Consider the following 17,135-nt stretch of genomic DNA (forward strand, 5'->3'; position numbering starts at 1 on the left):
TTAGTAAAAAGTGAATGATTAATGTTTGAAATAAATATGTATATATTTCCATTTATATATGAGAGTGTATGTAAAGGATTTATAAACTCAAAATTATGATTGCCAACCTGTTTTAATGTACCTGGATTAATTTTCTTGAAATATTCACAGAATTGAAAACTTTGAATTTTTAAACTTTTTTCTCTGCATTTCCTCTTTCTAGATTGAGCATCTTCATTTTTATACAAATCTTATACCCTTTTACTAAGTAGGAATGTGAACCATTTTTCTGTCATTTCTTTCTGGTTTGAGGTTATCATTTATGTTTTTTAGTTTGGTTTTGAATGTCTTTCCTTTTGTCATTTCTGTCTCCTTTAAAATTAACATTTTCTGTGTTGTTGTTCTTTTTTTTTTTTGGTACCAGGGGTTGAACTCACAGACACTTGACCCCTGAGCCACATCTTCAGCCCTGTTTTGTATTTTATTTATAGACAGGATCTCACTGAGTTGCTTAGCGCCTTGCTTTTGCTGAGGCTGGCTTTGAATTCTCAGTCCTCCTGCCTCAGCCTCCCAAGCCACTGTGTTCTGTGTTTTTTTATCAGACAGATAATCTACTATAATTTCTTCTAATTTTGTTTCCTTTGTAACCCTAGTTCCTTTTTATACACTAGCATCAATCTGTAGGTCACATATTATTCCATTAATCATTTATTCTAATACCAGATTCATATTTTGGATTATTTTAACTTCATAATTTTTCCTGTTATTTAGTAGGCCTAATATATTTTTCTTTTTTCCCTTTTCATAATTTTTTGTATTCCTTCTTGCTTGTTTAACATTTCAGATGCATTTTAGAGTCCGTTTATCAAATTACAAAATATGATAGGCCTTCTGTGTCTGTGGGTTTCATCTTTATGGGTTCAACTAGTCAGGGATTAAAAATATTTGAAAAAAAAAGTGTCTGTACTGAAAACCTATAGATTTTTTTCCTTGTCATTATTTCCTTAACAATATAGTATAACAACCAATTACAAAGTGTTCATGTTGTATTAGGTATTATAAGTAATCTAGATATGATTTAAAGTATGTAGGAGGATGTATGTAGGTTATCGGCAATTACTATGCATTTTATATATGAGACTTGAGCAACCAAATGTTTTGGTATCTATGTGGGGTCCTGGAACCAATCCCCCATAGATAACAAGGGACTGGACAAGAAAACAGAAAAAACACAGCTGTTTTTGATTTGGATTGTGTATTATTAGGATAAGGAAAAAGTTCTGCTTTAGCAAATGAGCCTGCAATTTTTTCATATGGTTTTGGGGTGGGATGGGGGGCTTTGCTCACATAGTTATTCAGGGACCTGGCCTGGCAGAGGCTCTGTCTTTTTCAACATGTGACTGCATTAGGACCCAGTACTGTAGGCAGCAGCTTGTGTGTCTGGCTAGCAGATGGGGAAGAGAGAGCAATGAAAATTGTGGGAGGCTTTTATGAGCTAGGCCTTAAAGTGATACGAATCACTGCTACTTCTATACCACTGGCCGGAATTCAGACACATACCACACTTAATTGTAAGAGAACATAGGAGGAAAGGGGAAAGTGGTGGATCACTAACCAGATTGTGCCCCAAACGAAAATTGTATTAATTCTTTATTTACATTTAGGAAAAGCTGTTATCCTCCCTTCACCCCCAGGACTGGAGAATAAACCAAGTAGCATTCTACCATTGAACAACATCCCCAGTCCTTTTTATTTTTTTTTACTTTGAAACAGGGTCTAACTAAGTTGACAAGGCTAGCTCAGACTTGTGATCCTCCTGAGTTTGTCTCCTAAGTAGTAGAGGCTAGTGACACCACACCTGGCTTAATACTTTCTTATGTTCAGCCTGCCTTTCTAAGAGCATGCATTTTTCTATTTTAGAATCCTTCTGTGTGTACGTGCATGCATGCATGCATGTATGCATGCATGCATGTGTCCTGGGTATTTAACCTAGGGCCTTGCTCATGCACTCTACCACTGAGCTACTGCATCCCTGGCCTCTTTTTAGAACCTTACATATCTATCTATCTTTCTTTTTTTTTTTTTAAATAGTACTGGGGAATGAACTCTACCACTGATTACCTCCTCAACCATTTTAATTTTTTCGTCTTGAAACAGGGTCTTGCCAAGTTGCTGAGTTTGGCTTCAAACTTGTGATTCTCTTACTTCAGCCTCCTGAGTCACTGGAATGTAGACTTTCACTACCATGCTTGGCTAAAATTTTACATATCTTACAGAGGTGTTTTGTAGTTTTCTTCACAAAGGTTTACATATTTCCTTTGTCATTATTCATAGGTATTTATTGCTGATGTGAAAAGCTAACTTTTTATGCTATTATACCTTCTAGATGGCTATTGCTGTGTAAAGAATCTTTTTTACGTAATTATACTTTTGTTTACTATTTATGGACATTTAAAAGAATTCTAAATTAATTTCACTGATTGTTTTGAAATTTCTAAATAAAAGGGACACATATCTGCGAATAAGTGTGTTTTCTAGTAAATTATCCTTGAGTATATGATGAATTAGGAGTGCTTTAGATGCAGTAAGACCTGGATTTGAGTTCATTTTTTTTTTGTAGGTGGACACAGTATCTTTATTTTATTTATTTATTTTTAGATGGTGCTGAGGATCGAACCCAGTGCCTCACATGTGCTAGGCAGGCATTCTACCACTGAGCCACAACCACAACCCAGTGCCTTTTTAACCCATAAAATGAGGATAATCTTAGTACCCATAGTGTTTTAAGAATTGAGGAAGAAAAAGTGTGCAAATAGTATAACACCTAGTAACATGGCAGATGCTTAAACAGTTGCTATTGTAATTATTCTGAATATTTTTTTTCATATATTTTTCAGAACTTCTAGAATACTGTTGAGCTGGGAGTGGTGGCATACACATGTAATCCCAAAAGCTTGGGAGGTTGAGACAGGAGGATTGCAAGTTCAAAGCCAGCCTCAGCAATTTAGTGAGGCTATAAGCAACTTATATCCTATCTCAAAATAAACAAACAAAAAAAGGACTGGAGATATAACTTAGTGGTAAAGTGCCCCTGGGTTAAATTCCTAGTACCTAAAAAATAAAATAGAATACTGTTGAATTAAGATGTTGCTGTTTTGATACCTTCTTTTGTTCCAGTTTTCACTGGAATGCCTCTAATACATAGAATTTTGAATAGAGTGTTGGTTGTTGATATTAGATGATTTTTTTAAGCCCCTGGTATCGTGTGCATTTAAAAAATTTAAAAATAAATAAATTCAGGAATAGCATTGAGTTTTTCAAATCATATTTTGGGGTCCATTTAAGCAATTTCTCTTCTTTGACCTATTGACATGATGTATCATATTAATTAATTTTCCAATGTTGAGCCATCCATCCTTCGTTCTGAGAGGACAGTTCTTGATTATGGCATGCTTTTATTTTAATGTCCTTCTGAATTGTCTCTAGTTCTATTTTTGATTAATCTATATTTTGGTAACTAAAAAAATAGAAAAATCTCTCTCTTATGTTCAGTTGTGTGAAAGTTATATACGTTCTTTAAGAATTTGAAATAAATGACCAGCGAAACTCTTACAGAGAATTCTTTGGCATTCTTTTTTCATTTCTTCATTCTTAATTGATCTCTCAGCCTTTATCTTTCTGCTTGATATTGTGACAAATTATTTTTATTGATTAGGCTATACTGGCTGTAGGTTTCATCTGGATAGATGCCTTTTGGATAAATTTTTACCTCCCTGCTTAAATGAGTTGTCGGTAGGCGGGAAGTAGATCTGTGAGGATTACTCAGAAGGGGCTTGTATGGTCATTTGCAAACTTCCTAGAAAGAGGGTTAATTTTGTCTAGTATGATAATGTTTTACTTTTTCCAGAAAGTAAACCAACCAAACAAAAATGTTTCCCATTGATTTTGCTAGTACTATTCTCAAATGCTTGTTCTTTGACTTGTTTGTACATGATCACCTGCCCTTCAGGACCTACCTGGAAATTTTGTTTCAGTAAATTTAGGTGGAATCTGGATTTTTTTTTTTTTAACAAGTTTCCCAAATGTGTCAAGTACACTGTACATTGGTAACTGCAGGAATGCAGTTTCTGTTATGTCTTCCATATCTGTTACCCATTTTCATTTCATTTTATTTATTTTCTTGAATTTGAGTCCAAATAAAATCATTTCTGGCTTACATATGAAAGAGCTTGTATAAGCCTTTCCTCTTCCCAGTTTTCAGTATCTAATAGATCTGAATATAGCAGAGCTATACTGGAGGTATAGTCCACTCTAATTGTTTCTGAACAGATGAACTACAAGCCCCAGCAGGGAGTGCTGCTAGAGACTTCTTACCTCCTCTACCTGTCATGAAGGACTGTGGTCTTGTGGATACAGTATGTTAGCATTAGAAGCCCATTTTCCATGTATATATGTTCCCCTTCCCCCTTAGAGTTACTTGAAGTTAAGAGTCTTTTTGGGGGGCAGGTGGGTTCCAAAACTCAGGGGCACTTGACATTCCCAGCCCTATTTTGTATTTTAGAGATAGGGTCTCACTGAGTTGCTTAGCACCTCACTTTATCTGAGACTAGCTTTGAACTCACAATCCTTCTGTCTCAGCCTCCTGAGCTGCTGGAATTACAAGCCAGATGTATGACACCATATGTGCTAGGCAAGCACTTCACCACTGAGCTACAACCCCAGTCGCCCAGAAGGACTTTTTAATCAACAGCTAGGTAGAACATTTCAGATGGAAATCTAAATTTGCTTTTGTTTTTGTTACCAGGGGTTGAGCCCAAGAGTACTTAACTGCTGAGCTCCATTCCCCAGTCCTTTTTTGTATTTTATTTAGAGACAGGGTTTTGCTGAGTTGCTTAGGGCTTTGCTAAGTTGCTTCACACATGCTAGGCTGGCTTTGAACTTGTGATCCTCCTGCCTCAGCCTCCCAAACTGCTGGGATTACAGGTATGCATCACCATGCCTGGCTTATCTGTCTATCTATTTAGTTATTTATTTGTCCTTGGATATTTTTTTATTATTATGTGGTGCCGAGTATCAAACCCAGTGCCTCACACATGCTAGGCAAGCTCTCTACCACTGAGCTAATTTTTTAAAATTTTTAGTTGTAGTTGGATACAATACCTTTATTTTATTCATTTATTTATATGTGTGCTGAGGATCAAACCTGGGGCTTCACACATGCTGGGCACGTGCTCTAGCGCCTAGCCACAACCCCAGCCCGCTAATATTTTTAAAAATATTTTTTATTGAGAATTTTTACATCTGTTTTCATCAGGGATATGGATCTGTAGTTTTCTACTTTGTTGTATTTCTGTCAGATTTTTTTAGTCCAGAGACTTTGCAGTCATATGAGCCAATAACTTCTAATTTAGGTCATTTGGGGATAGGTTTGTTTTTTTTTTTTCCCTTGGTGCCAGTGATTTAATCAAGGGGCACTCAACTCAACCAATGAGCCACATCCCCAGTCCTTTTTAATATTTTATTTAGAAACAAGGTCTTGCTGAGTTGCTGAGGCTGACTTTGAACTCTGCTAGGATCATAGGTGTGCACTATTACACCCAGCCTATGTTTGTTTTTCAAAGGAGATACTTGAAATTATTTGTACTAAAATATAATCAAGCCCAAATTCATTTTTTTAAAACTCTGTGGCTTTAGTACGTACACATAAACACAATTTAAAACTAACACTAAACTTGATTTTGAAAATTGAAAATGCTGGGGCTGTGGTTGTGGCTCAGTGGTAGAGTGCTCGCCTAGCATGCATGAGGTTCTGGTTTTGATCCTCGGCACCACATAAAAACAAATTAATGTATCCACCTAAAACTAAAGATACATACATAAATAAATATTTTTTAAAAATTGAAAATGCTGGGCTGGGGATTTGGCTCAAGTGGTAGCGCGCTCTCCTAGCATGCGTGAGACACTGGGTTTGATTCTCAGCACCACATAAAAACAAAATAAAGATATTGTGTCCACCTAAAGCTAAAAAATAAATATTAAAAAAAATTGAAAATGCTGATATTAAAATCAAAAGTTTTCCTTGAGATTCTTGTAGACTTATTTATAGCTTTAGTATTCCATTGCTAAATTCCAAACACTTTAGGAAAAAAATCCATGTATACTCTTTAAAAACTTAAAATTATTTAGCCTCTCATTCTATGAATAGGGTGAGTTCATATAAAAAACTGTAGATCTTCTGTAGAGAAACATTCATGTTTGAATCCCTAGCTTATAGAATCAGTCTCTCCTAGTCAAAGGAAACAGGCACAAATAGCCTTGCTTTTAAATTGGATTGCATGCATTTTATTGCTATAGAAATTTCTCAATGTATAATTAACTTTTCTCTCTTTTTTGATAGTAATCCCGTGGATTTGAGTAACCCAGCCATTATAAGCTCTACTCCCAAATTTCAGGAACAGTTCTTGAATGTGAGCGGAATGCCGCAAGAATTAAATCAGTATCCCTGCCTTAAACATCTGCCTCAAATATTTTTTCGTGCCATGCGTGGAATCAGCTGTCTTGTGGATGCATTCTTAGGTGAATTTTGCATAAGTTGCTAGATGTTCAAAGAGCTTTGTTTAGATAACTGTAGAGTCTGATCCTAGAAGCTATTATGGAAAACCCAAAGAATTTGATGACAGATATCAAACTTAGAAAAATTATTTGCATCAGTATAATAGCTGAGGGTTATTAATTATCTTTATATAAATAGATAAAATAGTACGCTACGAAAAAGAATAAAACCTGGTAGATAAATGGACAAAGGATACAGACAAATGATTTGCAAAAGAGAAAAGTGTTTATTCTCACTAATTATTCAAGAAAATACATGTTAAAATGCACTAAAGATCATTCTCATTATATAGCATTAGAAACCAAATTATACCTAAGTTTATATATGTATATGTATAATTCCCCCCCCCCCCGCCCCAGTACTGAGAATTGAAACCAGGTCTTTACACATGGTAGGCAAGCACTATCACTAAGCTATATCCCAAGCCCATTTTTAAAAATTTTATTTATTTTATTATTGTGACCCACTGTTTTAAAGTGTTTTTCACATTTTGTATTTATGAAAAGTCAAGATTTTTTAACCCATTGAAAAGCAGTGATATTTAATAGCTGTTATGTTCTAAAACACTTGTTATATGTACTTGTGATTATATTACACAGTTAATAGAGTAGTTCTGATTAAGCTTAGCTGCAAAATAACACCAGCAATTCTAATGGTTTAAATACAGTAGTTTATTTTCATACATGTAAAATCAGGGATAGGCACTTCAGGGCTGTAGTAGTAGTTCTAGCACAGTTAGGGATTGAAGGCCCTTCTGCCTGGTGGCTCTTGATCCTTTGTGCACTGCCTGATGGGCCATAATTATTGAGTGAGTTCCAACTATATTGTCCAAGAATGAAGAAGGAAGGAGAGTCTGTACCTGATGTCCTTTTAAGGAGATTTCTTGGAAGACTTGCTTAACAGGTTCCTACTTCTCTGTGGTTAGAACATGGCCACATCTAGCTGCGAGGGAAGCTTGAAAATGTAGTCATTTATTGTGGATAGCTCTGTCCAGCTAAATTGGTATTCTATTACTCAGGAAGAAACGATGAATGGAGGCAACTAGCAGTCTCTGCTACAGTGTCCCCAACCTTCACAAGTGTTATTTGCAGATTTTTGATCACATAGTTTTGTTTGTTTGTTAGTGCTAGGGTATGAACCAGTGGCTTCACACATGCTAGGCAAGTGCTCTACCATTGATCACATACTTTGAACTCTGAGGAATAATTCCATTTTTTTTTTTTAAGGCATTTCTAGACCTCGATCAGACAGTGCTCCTCCAACACCTGTGAATAGATTAAGCATGCCTCAAAGTACTGCTGTCAATACCACCCCACCACATAACCGGAGGCACCGGGCTGTTACTGTGAATAAGGCCACCATGAAGACAAGCACAGTAAGAATTTCCATCACCATTGTTATGTTATATAAAGTTGACTTTTAAATCTGCCATTCTTTTAAAAAAGACCTGCCATTTTCTCACGCTTTTCATGGGTGTGGGTATATTCTTATGTTCTTCCAATAGGTCAGTACTGCTCATGCCTCAAAAGTCCAGCATCAGACATCCTCAACCTCTCCTCTGTCAAGTCCAAATCAGACTAGTTCAGAACCCCGGCCATTGCCTGCCCCTAGGAGACCAAAGGTTAACAGCATCTTGAATCTCTTTGGATCATGGTTATTTGACGCAGCATTTGTTCACTGTAAACTTCATAATGGGATAAACAGAGACAGCAGCATGACTGGTAAATATTGCTCAAGAAATATGTTATCATTTTTTCCCTTTCCTTTTTTTTTTTCTTTTTTATCTTTCCTACCTGCAAGATTAATATGTATCTTGAAAAGCAGTCTGTTTCTGACCAAGCAGTATCTGTACTTAACCCCTTCCAGCTGAAGTAATAGAAACTTTGGAAGTTTTCCCATTGTCTTTTTTATATATGTTCTGTGAGGTTTGGCCTTTTTTTTAGACACACTTCAGGTTAGCCACTTTTTTTTAATCAAATTCCTTTCAGTAGGTGACTTGGAAGTTCCCTTCATGTCAGCCAGGATAATAATATTTATGTGAAGAGTTAAAGATTTTGACTTGAAATTTACTCAAAGAAGTGTTTTCTTAGATTTTTGACAGCCATTCAATCATTAGTATATATAAATATCAGAAAATTTCTGCTTCACAGTAGACTTGAACCACTCAGGTTTTAGTCTTGAGAACATTCTTTCAAGTGTATGTTTTCAAAAAGAGTGATCTGCTCCATAATTTAAGACTGGTAGAGAATTAATAACCCTGATATTCTTCATTTAGATCTTATTATAGAAATTAAACTGTCTAGATAAAATATAGTTTATTTTTGTCATCTTACCATTACACTTGGAAGTAGTAGCATAGGGTTCAGGATGAATGAGTACGTTAGTGCAGAATATTTTGAATATTTATGATATATCTTGTACAATAATAACTGGCATTTATTGAGCTACTATTACTATCTGCTAACACTATGAGTATGTATTCATAAGTGTTTGGTTATTCAGTAAGAAAGCCCTTTTCCACTGGGGTTGGAAATGATTTGAAATTTTAAAAAAAGATGCCTGATTGCATTGGTTTTTGCATCTCTAAGGAGAACATTAATTCCAGGATAAGACTAATATAATGGCCATAAGGGTTTCTGTTTTCTCTCAAAAATACATTGATAGCTATTATGTATCATCTGGAGGTGAAGGTCTGTGTCTATGAATAGTGTATACTTATGATTATTTTGGAGATACTTAACAAACTTTTTAAATAATTTTAAAAAATTTAAAGATTTTTCAGGAATATAATTTGAGATTGTGTGAGTGAATTGAGGGATTCCTTTGCCTAATTTATTTTGTTCAAATTTAGGCTTTGTATTCTATCATTTCCATATTATAATTTTATTCACAAGTTTGAAAGTAGGGTTTACTTATGGATAAATAAATGTGCTTACTTATGACTAAGTGAAAAATAATTTAAATTTACTTTGGGTTCTGTTTGCTTTATGTTTATGTGCCTTATATCTTGAGTTTCCCGAACCATGTTTCTTAATTTTTATGGTATTGTGTAGTCAGTCAGTCATTTTACAAATTTTTGTTGAGATGTAATTCTTACAATGTAACTTGGGTTTAGAGCTGTTGACACTGAAATCCCTGAAAGTAGCACGGCTCAACATGCGACGTTGTTAGAGGGCTTGCTTAAAGGAAACTTAGAGTTTTCTATCTCTAGGGCATTTGTAACAGCTTTGCTCACTCTCTTGTACCAAAAGGTAGAAATCAGTTCATATGTGAGCAGCTTCTTTTAACATTTTCACTGGTGGAGAAAGGATAGAAGCTGTTCTCCTCCTAACTGTGTTCAGAGATGATAAAGCTGTTACATTACCCAGGAGATATGAGATGTCCAAATAGTTGGAGGGGTTGTGGAGTACCACTGGGTGCCAGTCTCCAGGTGTTGGTGGGTGGTGGGGGGCTTGGATATACTTAACTGTTTTCTAAAGTACTGGCTGCCATCAAGGAATTCCGCCATGCAGTTCACCTTTAACTTAAAGTGTTTGCTTCTTTGCACTGGTTAACTTTAGATTTACCTGATTTACTTAGATTTATCACTGTGCTTGTAAAAGTAACATTGAGCTGGGAAGGGTTAATGAACTATAATTTTTAATGCACGTTTTGCACAGTTCAAAACCTCAATTCTTTGTAGTTGTGTGATTTCCTTTGTTCATTGTTTTGCATGATACAAAAAAATCATAATTTTGGATCTGAATGCACAATTTCCTATGTTTTTGAACTAGCTTGTGGTATTGTAAATCTTTAAATTTAACTTTTTGAAAGCTAAAAAGCTTCTTAACTTATTGTAAAATTTCACCATCTTTAAAGTATTCTATAATTACTGCTGTCCTTTGATTTGTTTCCATTTATTTCTATTATCTTGCAGCATCTTTTATCCAAATTCTTCTTTCTTATAAATCTTGTAAGTAGGAACCAGAAGCTTCTCCTTAATTGCAGTCATGTTTTTATTTTTTTCATAATTCCATTAAAAATTTTGATTGTCATTGTCTCTTGTAGTTTTTGCACTTGGGAAGAAAAATACTTTTCTGTGTTTTGAATGGGGAAGATTGTTGGCAAAAGCAAATTAATCTGCCTGAATCAGTCCCATTATTTCTGTATACTAGTCTGGTCATGTCATGAATTCCAGGACTTTGCACTAACTGTGTTTTGGCTTTTTTTTTTTTTTTTTTTTAAGCTGTAAGCTTATTTTTATACAGATTTAGTGTTTGATTTGTATGCATTCTGCATGTAGTGTTTTTCAAATGTATTATTGCTGGATAGCTTATTCAGGTCTAAAAATGGCTCATGGGAAGTTGCATAAAGATTTATGCTTGACTCTGCATTCTATTAAGCCTATTATTACAAAATAATTTAAACACTTTATGTAGAGTAATAAAAGGTTTCAGAGTGATATTTCAATACACTATGAAATCTTTTGGCAAAAATAAAAGCAACTTTCGAAGGGCTTCTGTTTCAGTGACAACGAATGACCATGATAATCTTTCTTATCAATCCAATTTTCTGATTTATCAACCTCAAGTTAGTTGCTGTCTGTGGTTGTTAAAATTCATTTTCATTTTGCTTGGTTGGGCAATTCTTTGATGTGTGTTTTGGAGTTGGGTGGACGGTGGGAATGCTCTCTCTTCCTCCCTACCCCTTTTCTCATTCTTACTTTGCCCTCCCTAAAGTATACAAACTGTCATGGGGTTGCCCCTGTAATTAGGATGTCCATCTGGGTTAATATATAAATTGAAGTAACTTTTTTTCTTAATGTTTAATTGAGCATCATTCCATAGGGAGAGGAAAGAATAGAAAATAAATAATAGAAAAGCCAAATTCTTTTTAAATGTCTGTATGTGATACAGATATATACAAATGTATTCTCTGACCAAAAATCAGTTGAAAATGCTTTTTGTAGAATCTGTTAAAATCTGTTTTATGCCACCATAAAATTAATTGTTACCTATTTTCAAGGAAGATTTTAAGAGAGCCCTTTAAAAAAAATTAAGACATAGTTGCTGAAAAAAAATAAAAAACATTATTGGATTCTATTCAAGTAGCTATTTAATGACACCAATATTTGATCTTTGTGTCCAGGGTCCCATGAGCCTATTTGGCATGTTGATAAATATAATAAAACCCTCCTTTTCTCTCCCCAGCCATTACAACACAAGCTAGCATGGAGTTTCGACGGAAAGGGTCACAAATGTCCACAGACACCATGGTTACCAATCCTATGTTTGATGCAAGTGAATTTCCTGATAACTATGAAGCAGGAAGAGCTGAGGCATGTGGGACACTGTGTAGAATTTTTTGTAGCAAGAAGACTGGAGAAGAGATTCTGCCAGCTTATTTATCCAGGTCTTAGAATTTTTTTGTTTGTTTATTTTCTGTCTACATATATAGTTTTGAAGTGAAACTTTGTTGTAGCATTTTGGTAGGCTGAATTGATAAGTAAATGAAGTTCTAAAATACCTGCAAATGTGTGCATGTAATTGAAATTTGCTTGAATTCTTCCACTTTACTTGCCTCATCAGTTTTGATAAAGACCTCTAAGAATCTTGATTTTAGAAATGTTATTTTATTTGAGTTGTATGGAGAAGTTTAGAAGGACCACCATGATTTGCTAACAAGTTTTTAACATAGTGTTAGATACTGTAGACAGTTCAGAAGTAAGTCAGCTGTAAATTCTTCCTTCAAGGAGCTTATTTTCTGGAGTGAACAAGGCTGTATAAACAAGTAACAGTGATTCAATAGGAAAAGGAAGTTTGATAGGAGAGAGGCGCAGGTAAAGACTGTGGGCATTCAGAGGTAGAAGCAATACATATTTACCCTAGGGAGCTCAGGAAACTGAGTTTTGGAAGACTGATGATCATGCTGGACTTACAAAGAATAAACAGTATTTAGACTGCTAGGAAATTGGGTTGAATCATCTTATCCAAATCTCTGGCTCCATTTGTCTTTGTGAATGGCTTTGCCATTCATTCAGCTGCTCAGGCCAGGAAGTAGGAGTCATTTCAAACTCTTTTCCCTATGTATCTTAAGTTATTCCTCCTGCCTTTCAGCTCTTGTGCCTTTCTAATCTCTTTCTCCACTCTTTTCCCTACCATGACACTTTTTTCCCTACCATGACACTTCCGATTTTGTCACTTTTCTCCTAAATGAACTTATAATAGCCTCCTCTTTTTCTTGACTGTGCTTTGCTTTCCTTAGCTGATGACTCACACAGCTGCTGGAGTGAGGTTAATATCAACTAGAGCCTTTAGATATCTGTGTACCTGCTAGAAAGAATTAAACTGATTCTGTCAAAGGGAATCAAGTACAGAAAATTCGGCATGAAAAAGCAAGAAACTACCTATGGGTATCATTGGCTTTGAGCTCTAAGCAAAAACCCTCTCAATCTGATTTAAGCAAAAGGGAGAGTTATGAGAAGCTAGTGATACTTGTTAAACTCGAGATCAGGAAGTACAGCAAGGCCTTACAAAGAGCAAGAACCAAGGACTATAAAGTGTTCAAGTCTTCACAGTCTTTAGGAACTACTTCATTTTTCTGTTCTCTGCAGATCATATTCTTATAATGTAGGATGCTTCCCAATTTCCATAACCTTGGTCTAGGTTTATAGCAGTTAATTAGCATCTCTCAATTTCAGGTTCATGGGAAAGAGGATCTGATTAAATAGATGTCTATGTCTGGTACATTCAGCTATATCTGCAAGGGTGCTGGGGCTCACCTCCTCTGGTGGGGTTCCCATTTCTCAGAAGAGAGACCATGAAATGGAGAGGTGTCCTAAATGGTATCAATAGCAGTAAAGGGGGAATGCTATGACCATGAGCTTTCTGTTTGGCCTGTAAACTGGATGATGGTAGTAGATTTGTGAAAAGACAGATGATAAATTTAGTTTTGAACCTAGAAATTTGAAAAATATCCTGTGGGATATTTATCAACAAATAATATATATTAAGTCCCTACTTTTTGCCAGATATTATGCATAGGAATAGACTTGTTCTGTGCTTGGATATCCAGTAAGATTTTGGCTGATAGATCTGGAGCTAATTTGGGAGTTGTAGGCTAGACCTGATCTGATTACAATCAGTGGCTTACAAAGCACTTAAAGTTGGGCTAGTAGAAGAGAGTTTAGAGAACTGGTATTGGTAGAATAGTTAGGATTGCTACTCTTAGGGGCAGCTAGAAGAGAATCTTCCAAAGGAAATAGCTTTAGAGGTCAGAAGAAAAAGGAGCAATTAGGGATTGAATGATTTCAAAAGGTGGAGGAAGTGAAGACTTAAACATGTCTCCTGGATTTGGCAGTTGAGAGGCCATTGATTCCTTGCTAGTATGGTTTTATTTTGGTACTAGGGAAAGAAGTTAGATTGCACTGGCTTGAGCAAGTAGATGAGGAAGTTGTTTCCAAAGTTTTGCAGAGAAGAGGAAAATGCCTCACAGTAGTCAAAGAGTGTACTGATATAGTTGCTCTTAAATGACAAGAGATTGAGTACTTAGTGAGTTGATTAGGGCTTGGGATGGAGTAAAAGTAAGATATATTTAGGTATATCCTAAAAGGAATCTTATTCAGAATGACCGTCATGATGAGTGCAGGCTTTAATGAGGTTTCTTCTTTCATTATTCCCCTAGAAAAATGAAGGATAGGGGAATGATACAAACATATATTTACTTCCCAAGAACTATGAGAAGCTGGAATTTCACTGCCATGGAATTTGATTTAGTAATTCCACTAGTTTGTTGACACATACTTTAGTCATTTGTTTTATTTTGTTTTGTTGCCTTATTTGCAAGCACCTATGACTTTGAGTTACAAGGTTTATAACTGTAAGAAGGGATAATAGATATGAATCTTTTTTTCTTCTATGGGAAAGATTATTTGGCTCTTAAGTATATGTGATTTTGAATTGTTTGTGTTCTAGTTAATACCTTTTAAAGGATAGAAATAGTAAAGAGTGGAAAAAGACTTTCAGATGATTATGTAAAAAATATTAATAATTATGAAAACCTTTGATCAGCAGTTTGTTTAAAATTTCTTTCTTGCTTCCCTAGATTTTACATGCTTTTAATTCAAGGTTTGCAGATAAATGATTATATATGCCATCCTGTCTTGGCCAGCGTTATTCTAAACTCCCCTCCTTTGTTCTGCTGTGACTTGAAAGGGATTGATGTTGTGGTTCCTTACTTTATTTCAGCTCTTGAAACCATTTTGCCTGACAGGTAAGCTGTCATTCTCTACTACTATATTAGTTGTCTGGTTTGGTGTTTCCTTCTGTTTCTTAATTTATCCTGTTCAGTTATCTTCATAGTCCAAGGAGATGCTGGTCAGTTAAATGAGTATAGAGCATCAAACCCATCTCCTTCCTAGATGCTTCCAATTCTGATTTATCCATGGTCTGTTAAATCCTTTTTGGCTTGGTCTTGAAGGATCAGAGCAAACCCAGCCAGAGGTCCTATCTTTGTAGAACAGGCTTTACATTTTAAATAAAGAAATCAGCCAATCAGTTAAATTCTAGTTTAATAACTGTTTAACATAGAAGTACACATTCACACACACGATTGTGAAAAACTGGCATAATATATATTTAGCAGTTGCTAATAATGCACTTTAGTTAAAAAATGCTAATAGCTTTTTATTTTTTGGCAGAGAACTCTCAAAATTCAAAAGCTATGTAAATCCAACAGAACTAAGAAGATCCTCCATTAACATCCTACTTTCTTTGTTGCCCCTCCCTCATCATTTTGGCACAGTCAAATCTGAGGTAACATTTTATTAGAGTTTTTTATATTCTATATTGTGTTGTGTGCTGATTTAAGTCAGACTATATTTAAAAAGTGGAACAGGGGCTTTAAAAAAACAAAACAAATGCCTCAAGTTAATTCACGTAAATTACTGAAGGTATTTTGTTCTGATGTTTCTTGTGTAGGACTGCCAGCATGCTGTGGCCTACATTTCAAGTGGTTATAGGTTAATAAAATCTGACAACATCTATCAAGGGAATTATTGACAAACTTAGCACAGTGGCTAGCATTAGATTGCAAGCCTTGCTCAATAATCTTTTTGTCTTCTCTAGAAAGACATAATACATATAACAGCTGATGTTAAATATTGCTTGTTTTTTCCATAGGTGGTCCTGGAAGGAAAGTTTAGTAATGATGACAGCTCTTCTTATGATAAACCGATAACTTTTCTGTCCCTGAAGTTGAGACTTGTGAATATACTAATAGGTGCCTTGCAAACGGAAACGGACCCCAACAACACCCAAATGATACTAGGTTTGTGTTCACGTATTTTTTTTAAAGTGCAATCCCGGGTACAGTTGATCCTAAGCACATTTAGGAAGCAGAAGTCAATGATAGGAAGCTAAGCCTAATGCAATTCTACTTATTATTCTGAATCAGAGGCAGAGTTTATTTGCTTTTTGATATAAAAATATTTAAAAAGTTTAGATGAGGGAAGGAAAGCCTTTCAGTCATCTTGGTTGGTCATTTGTGCTTTGTATTTTTCTTTCTCCCTGTTTCTCTCCTTCTCTCTTTCTTCTTCTTCCTTCTTTTTTCTTCTTTCTCTTCCTCCTTCCCATTACTTACATGTGAAAAAATTCAGGGTTGGAAGCCAAGCAGAACCCTGCTGGGAAGAAATTGTGGAGTAGCTCTTGTTGGGCATCTTCCCTTTTCCCTGTTGTTTCCTGTTGTCTCTGAATTGTACTAAATCTGTCTTAGATGGCTTCACATTATTATGGCCACTGCCATGAGGATTCATATTTTAGATCCTTTTTACTTCTCCATTTGATGACTATACCCATTTCTTACCATGCCTCTGGTATTGAGAGAGAGGAACTCAAAAGGACAGAGAAGATATAATAGAGGGAAATGGGGGTCAGATTATGTCTTGAAGGTCAGGACTTACATAGGCAGAAATATGGTTTTAATTCCAAGACAGGAAATGACGTGGCCAACTCATTTTGTTGATGGCAGGAGTGGAGGGAGAGAGTACTCAGAAAATCTAGTACATTAGGCACTGAAAAGGTAGAATAAATAGGAAAGAGTCAGTCATTTTGGAAAGGAGTTGAATGAACAGAGGTTCTTACATACCCTCTTTTTTGTTATTGTTGACAAAGTTTTAGACAGTTGGAAAAAAGGAAAGGAGAAAAATACAAAGTAAGAGAATTCTGCCACTTAAATTGTGTATTTTGCAGTTGCACATAAATTTTATCTGATAGAAAAAAATTTGAGCCAGGATGTGGGAAATACAGTGTTTATCATGCAGGGAATTGTCAGAAATAAAACAATGTATAAAATGTGTAGTCCAGTGCAAAAATGGCTATTGTTATGATTGAGCTGTGACCCTTTGGGCATTAGAAGTGGACTCTACCTTGGGCCATTAGGAACACTCTGAATAGACTGCCCAGTACTTATTCTTATCCTAGACCATTCTGATACCATCATTCTCCTCTAGCTAGACATAAACAATGGTCACATAAAACCAACATTCATCTTAGTTCCTTGTTCTCCT

At 35.4% G+C, this 17,135-nt stretch overlaps 1 protein-coding gene across 3 annotated transcripts in view; it reads left to right on the plus strand.

Moving 5' to 3' along the window:
* The window catches only part of Ralgapb (Ral GTPase activating protein non-catalytic subunit beta), a 104,371-nt gene that overhangs the window by 31,415 nt on the left and 55,821 nt on the right, over positions 1-17,135 (plus strand). For all 3 annotated transcript variants that reach the window (XM_027945196.3, XM_027945199.3, XM_071608919.1), the window contains 7 exons: positions 6,377-6,555; positions 7,819-7,967; positions 8,097-8,313; positions 11,782-11,983; positions 14,675-14,842; positions 15,270-15,384; positions 15,751-15,898. In XM_027945196.3, the coding sequence (XP_027800997.1) occupies positions 6,377-6,555; positions 7,819-7,967; positions 8,097-8,313; positions 11,782-11,983; positions 14,675-14,842; positions 15,270-15,384; positions 15,751-15,898 (1,178 nt within the window). The remainder of the gene's footprint in view (positions 1-6,376; positions 6,556-7,818; positions 7,968-8,096; positions 8,314-11,781; positions 11,984-14,674; positions 14,843-15,269; positions 15,385-15,750; positions 15,899-17,135) is intronic.

This window comes from Marmota flaviventris, chromosome 2, assembly GCF_047511675.1.
Source record: "Marmota flaviventris isolate mMarFla1 chromosome 2, mMarFla1.hap1, whole genome shotgun sequence".
Classification (NCBI taxonomy): domain Eukaryota; kingdom Metazoa; phylum Chordata; class Mammalia; order Rodentia; family Sciuridae; genus Marmota; species Marmota flaviventris.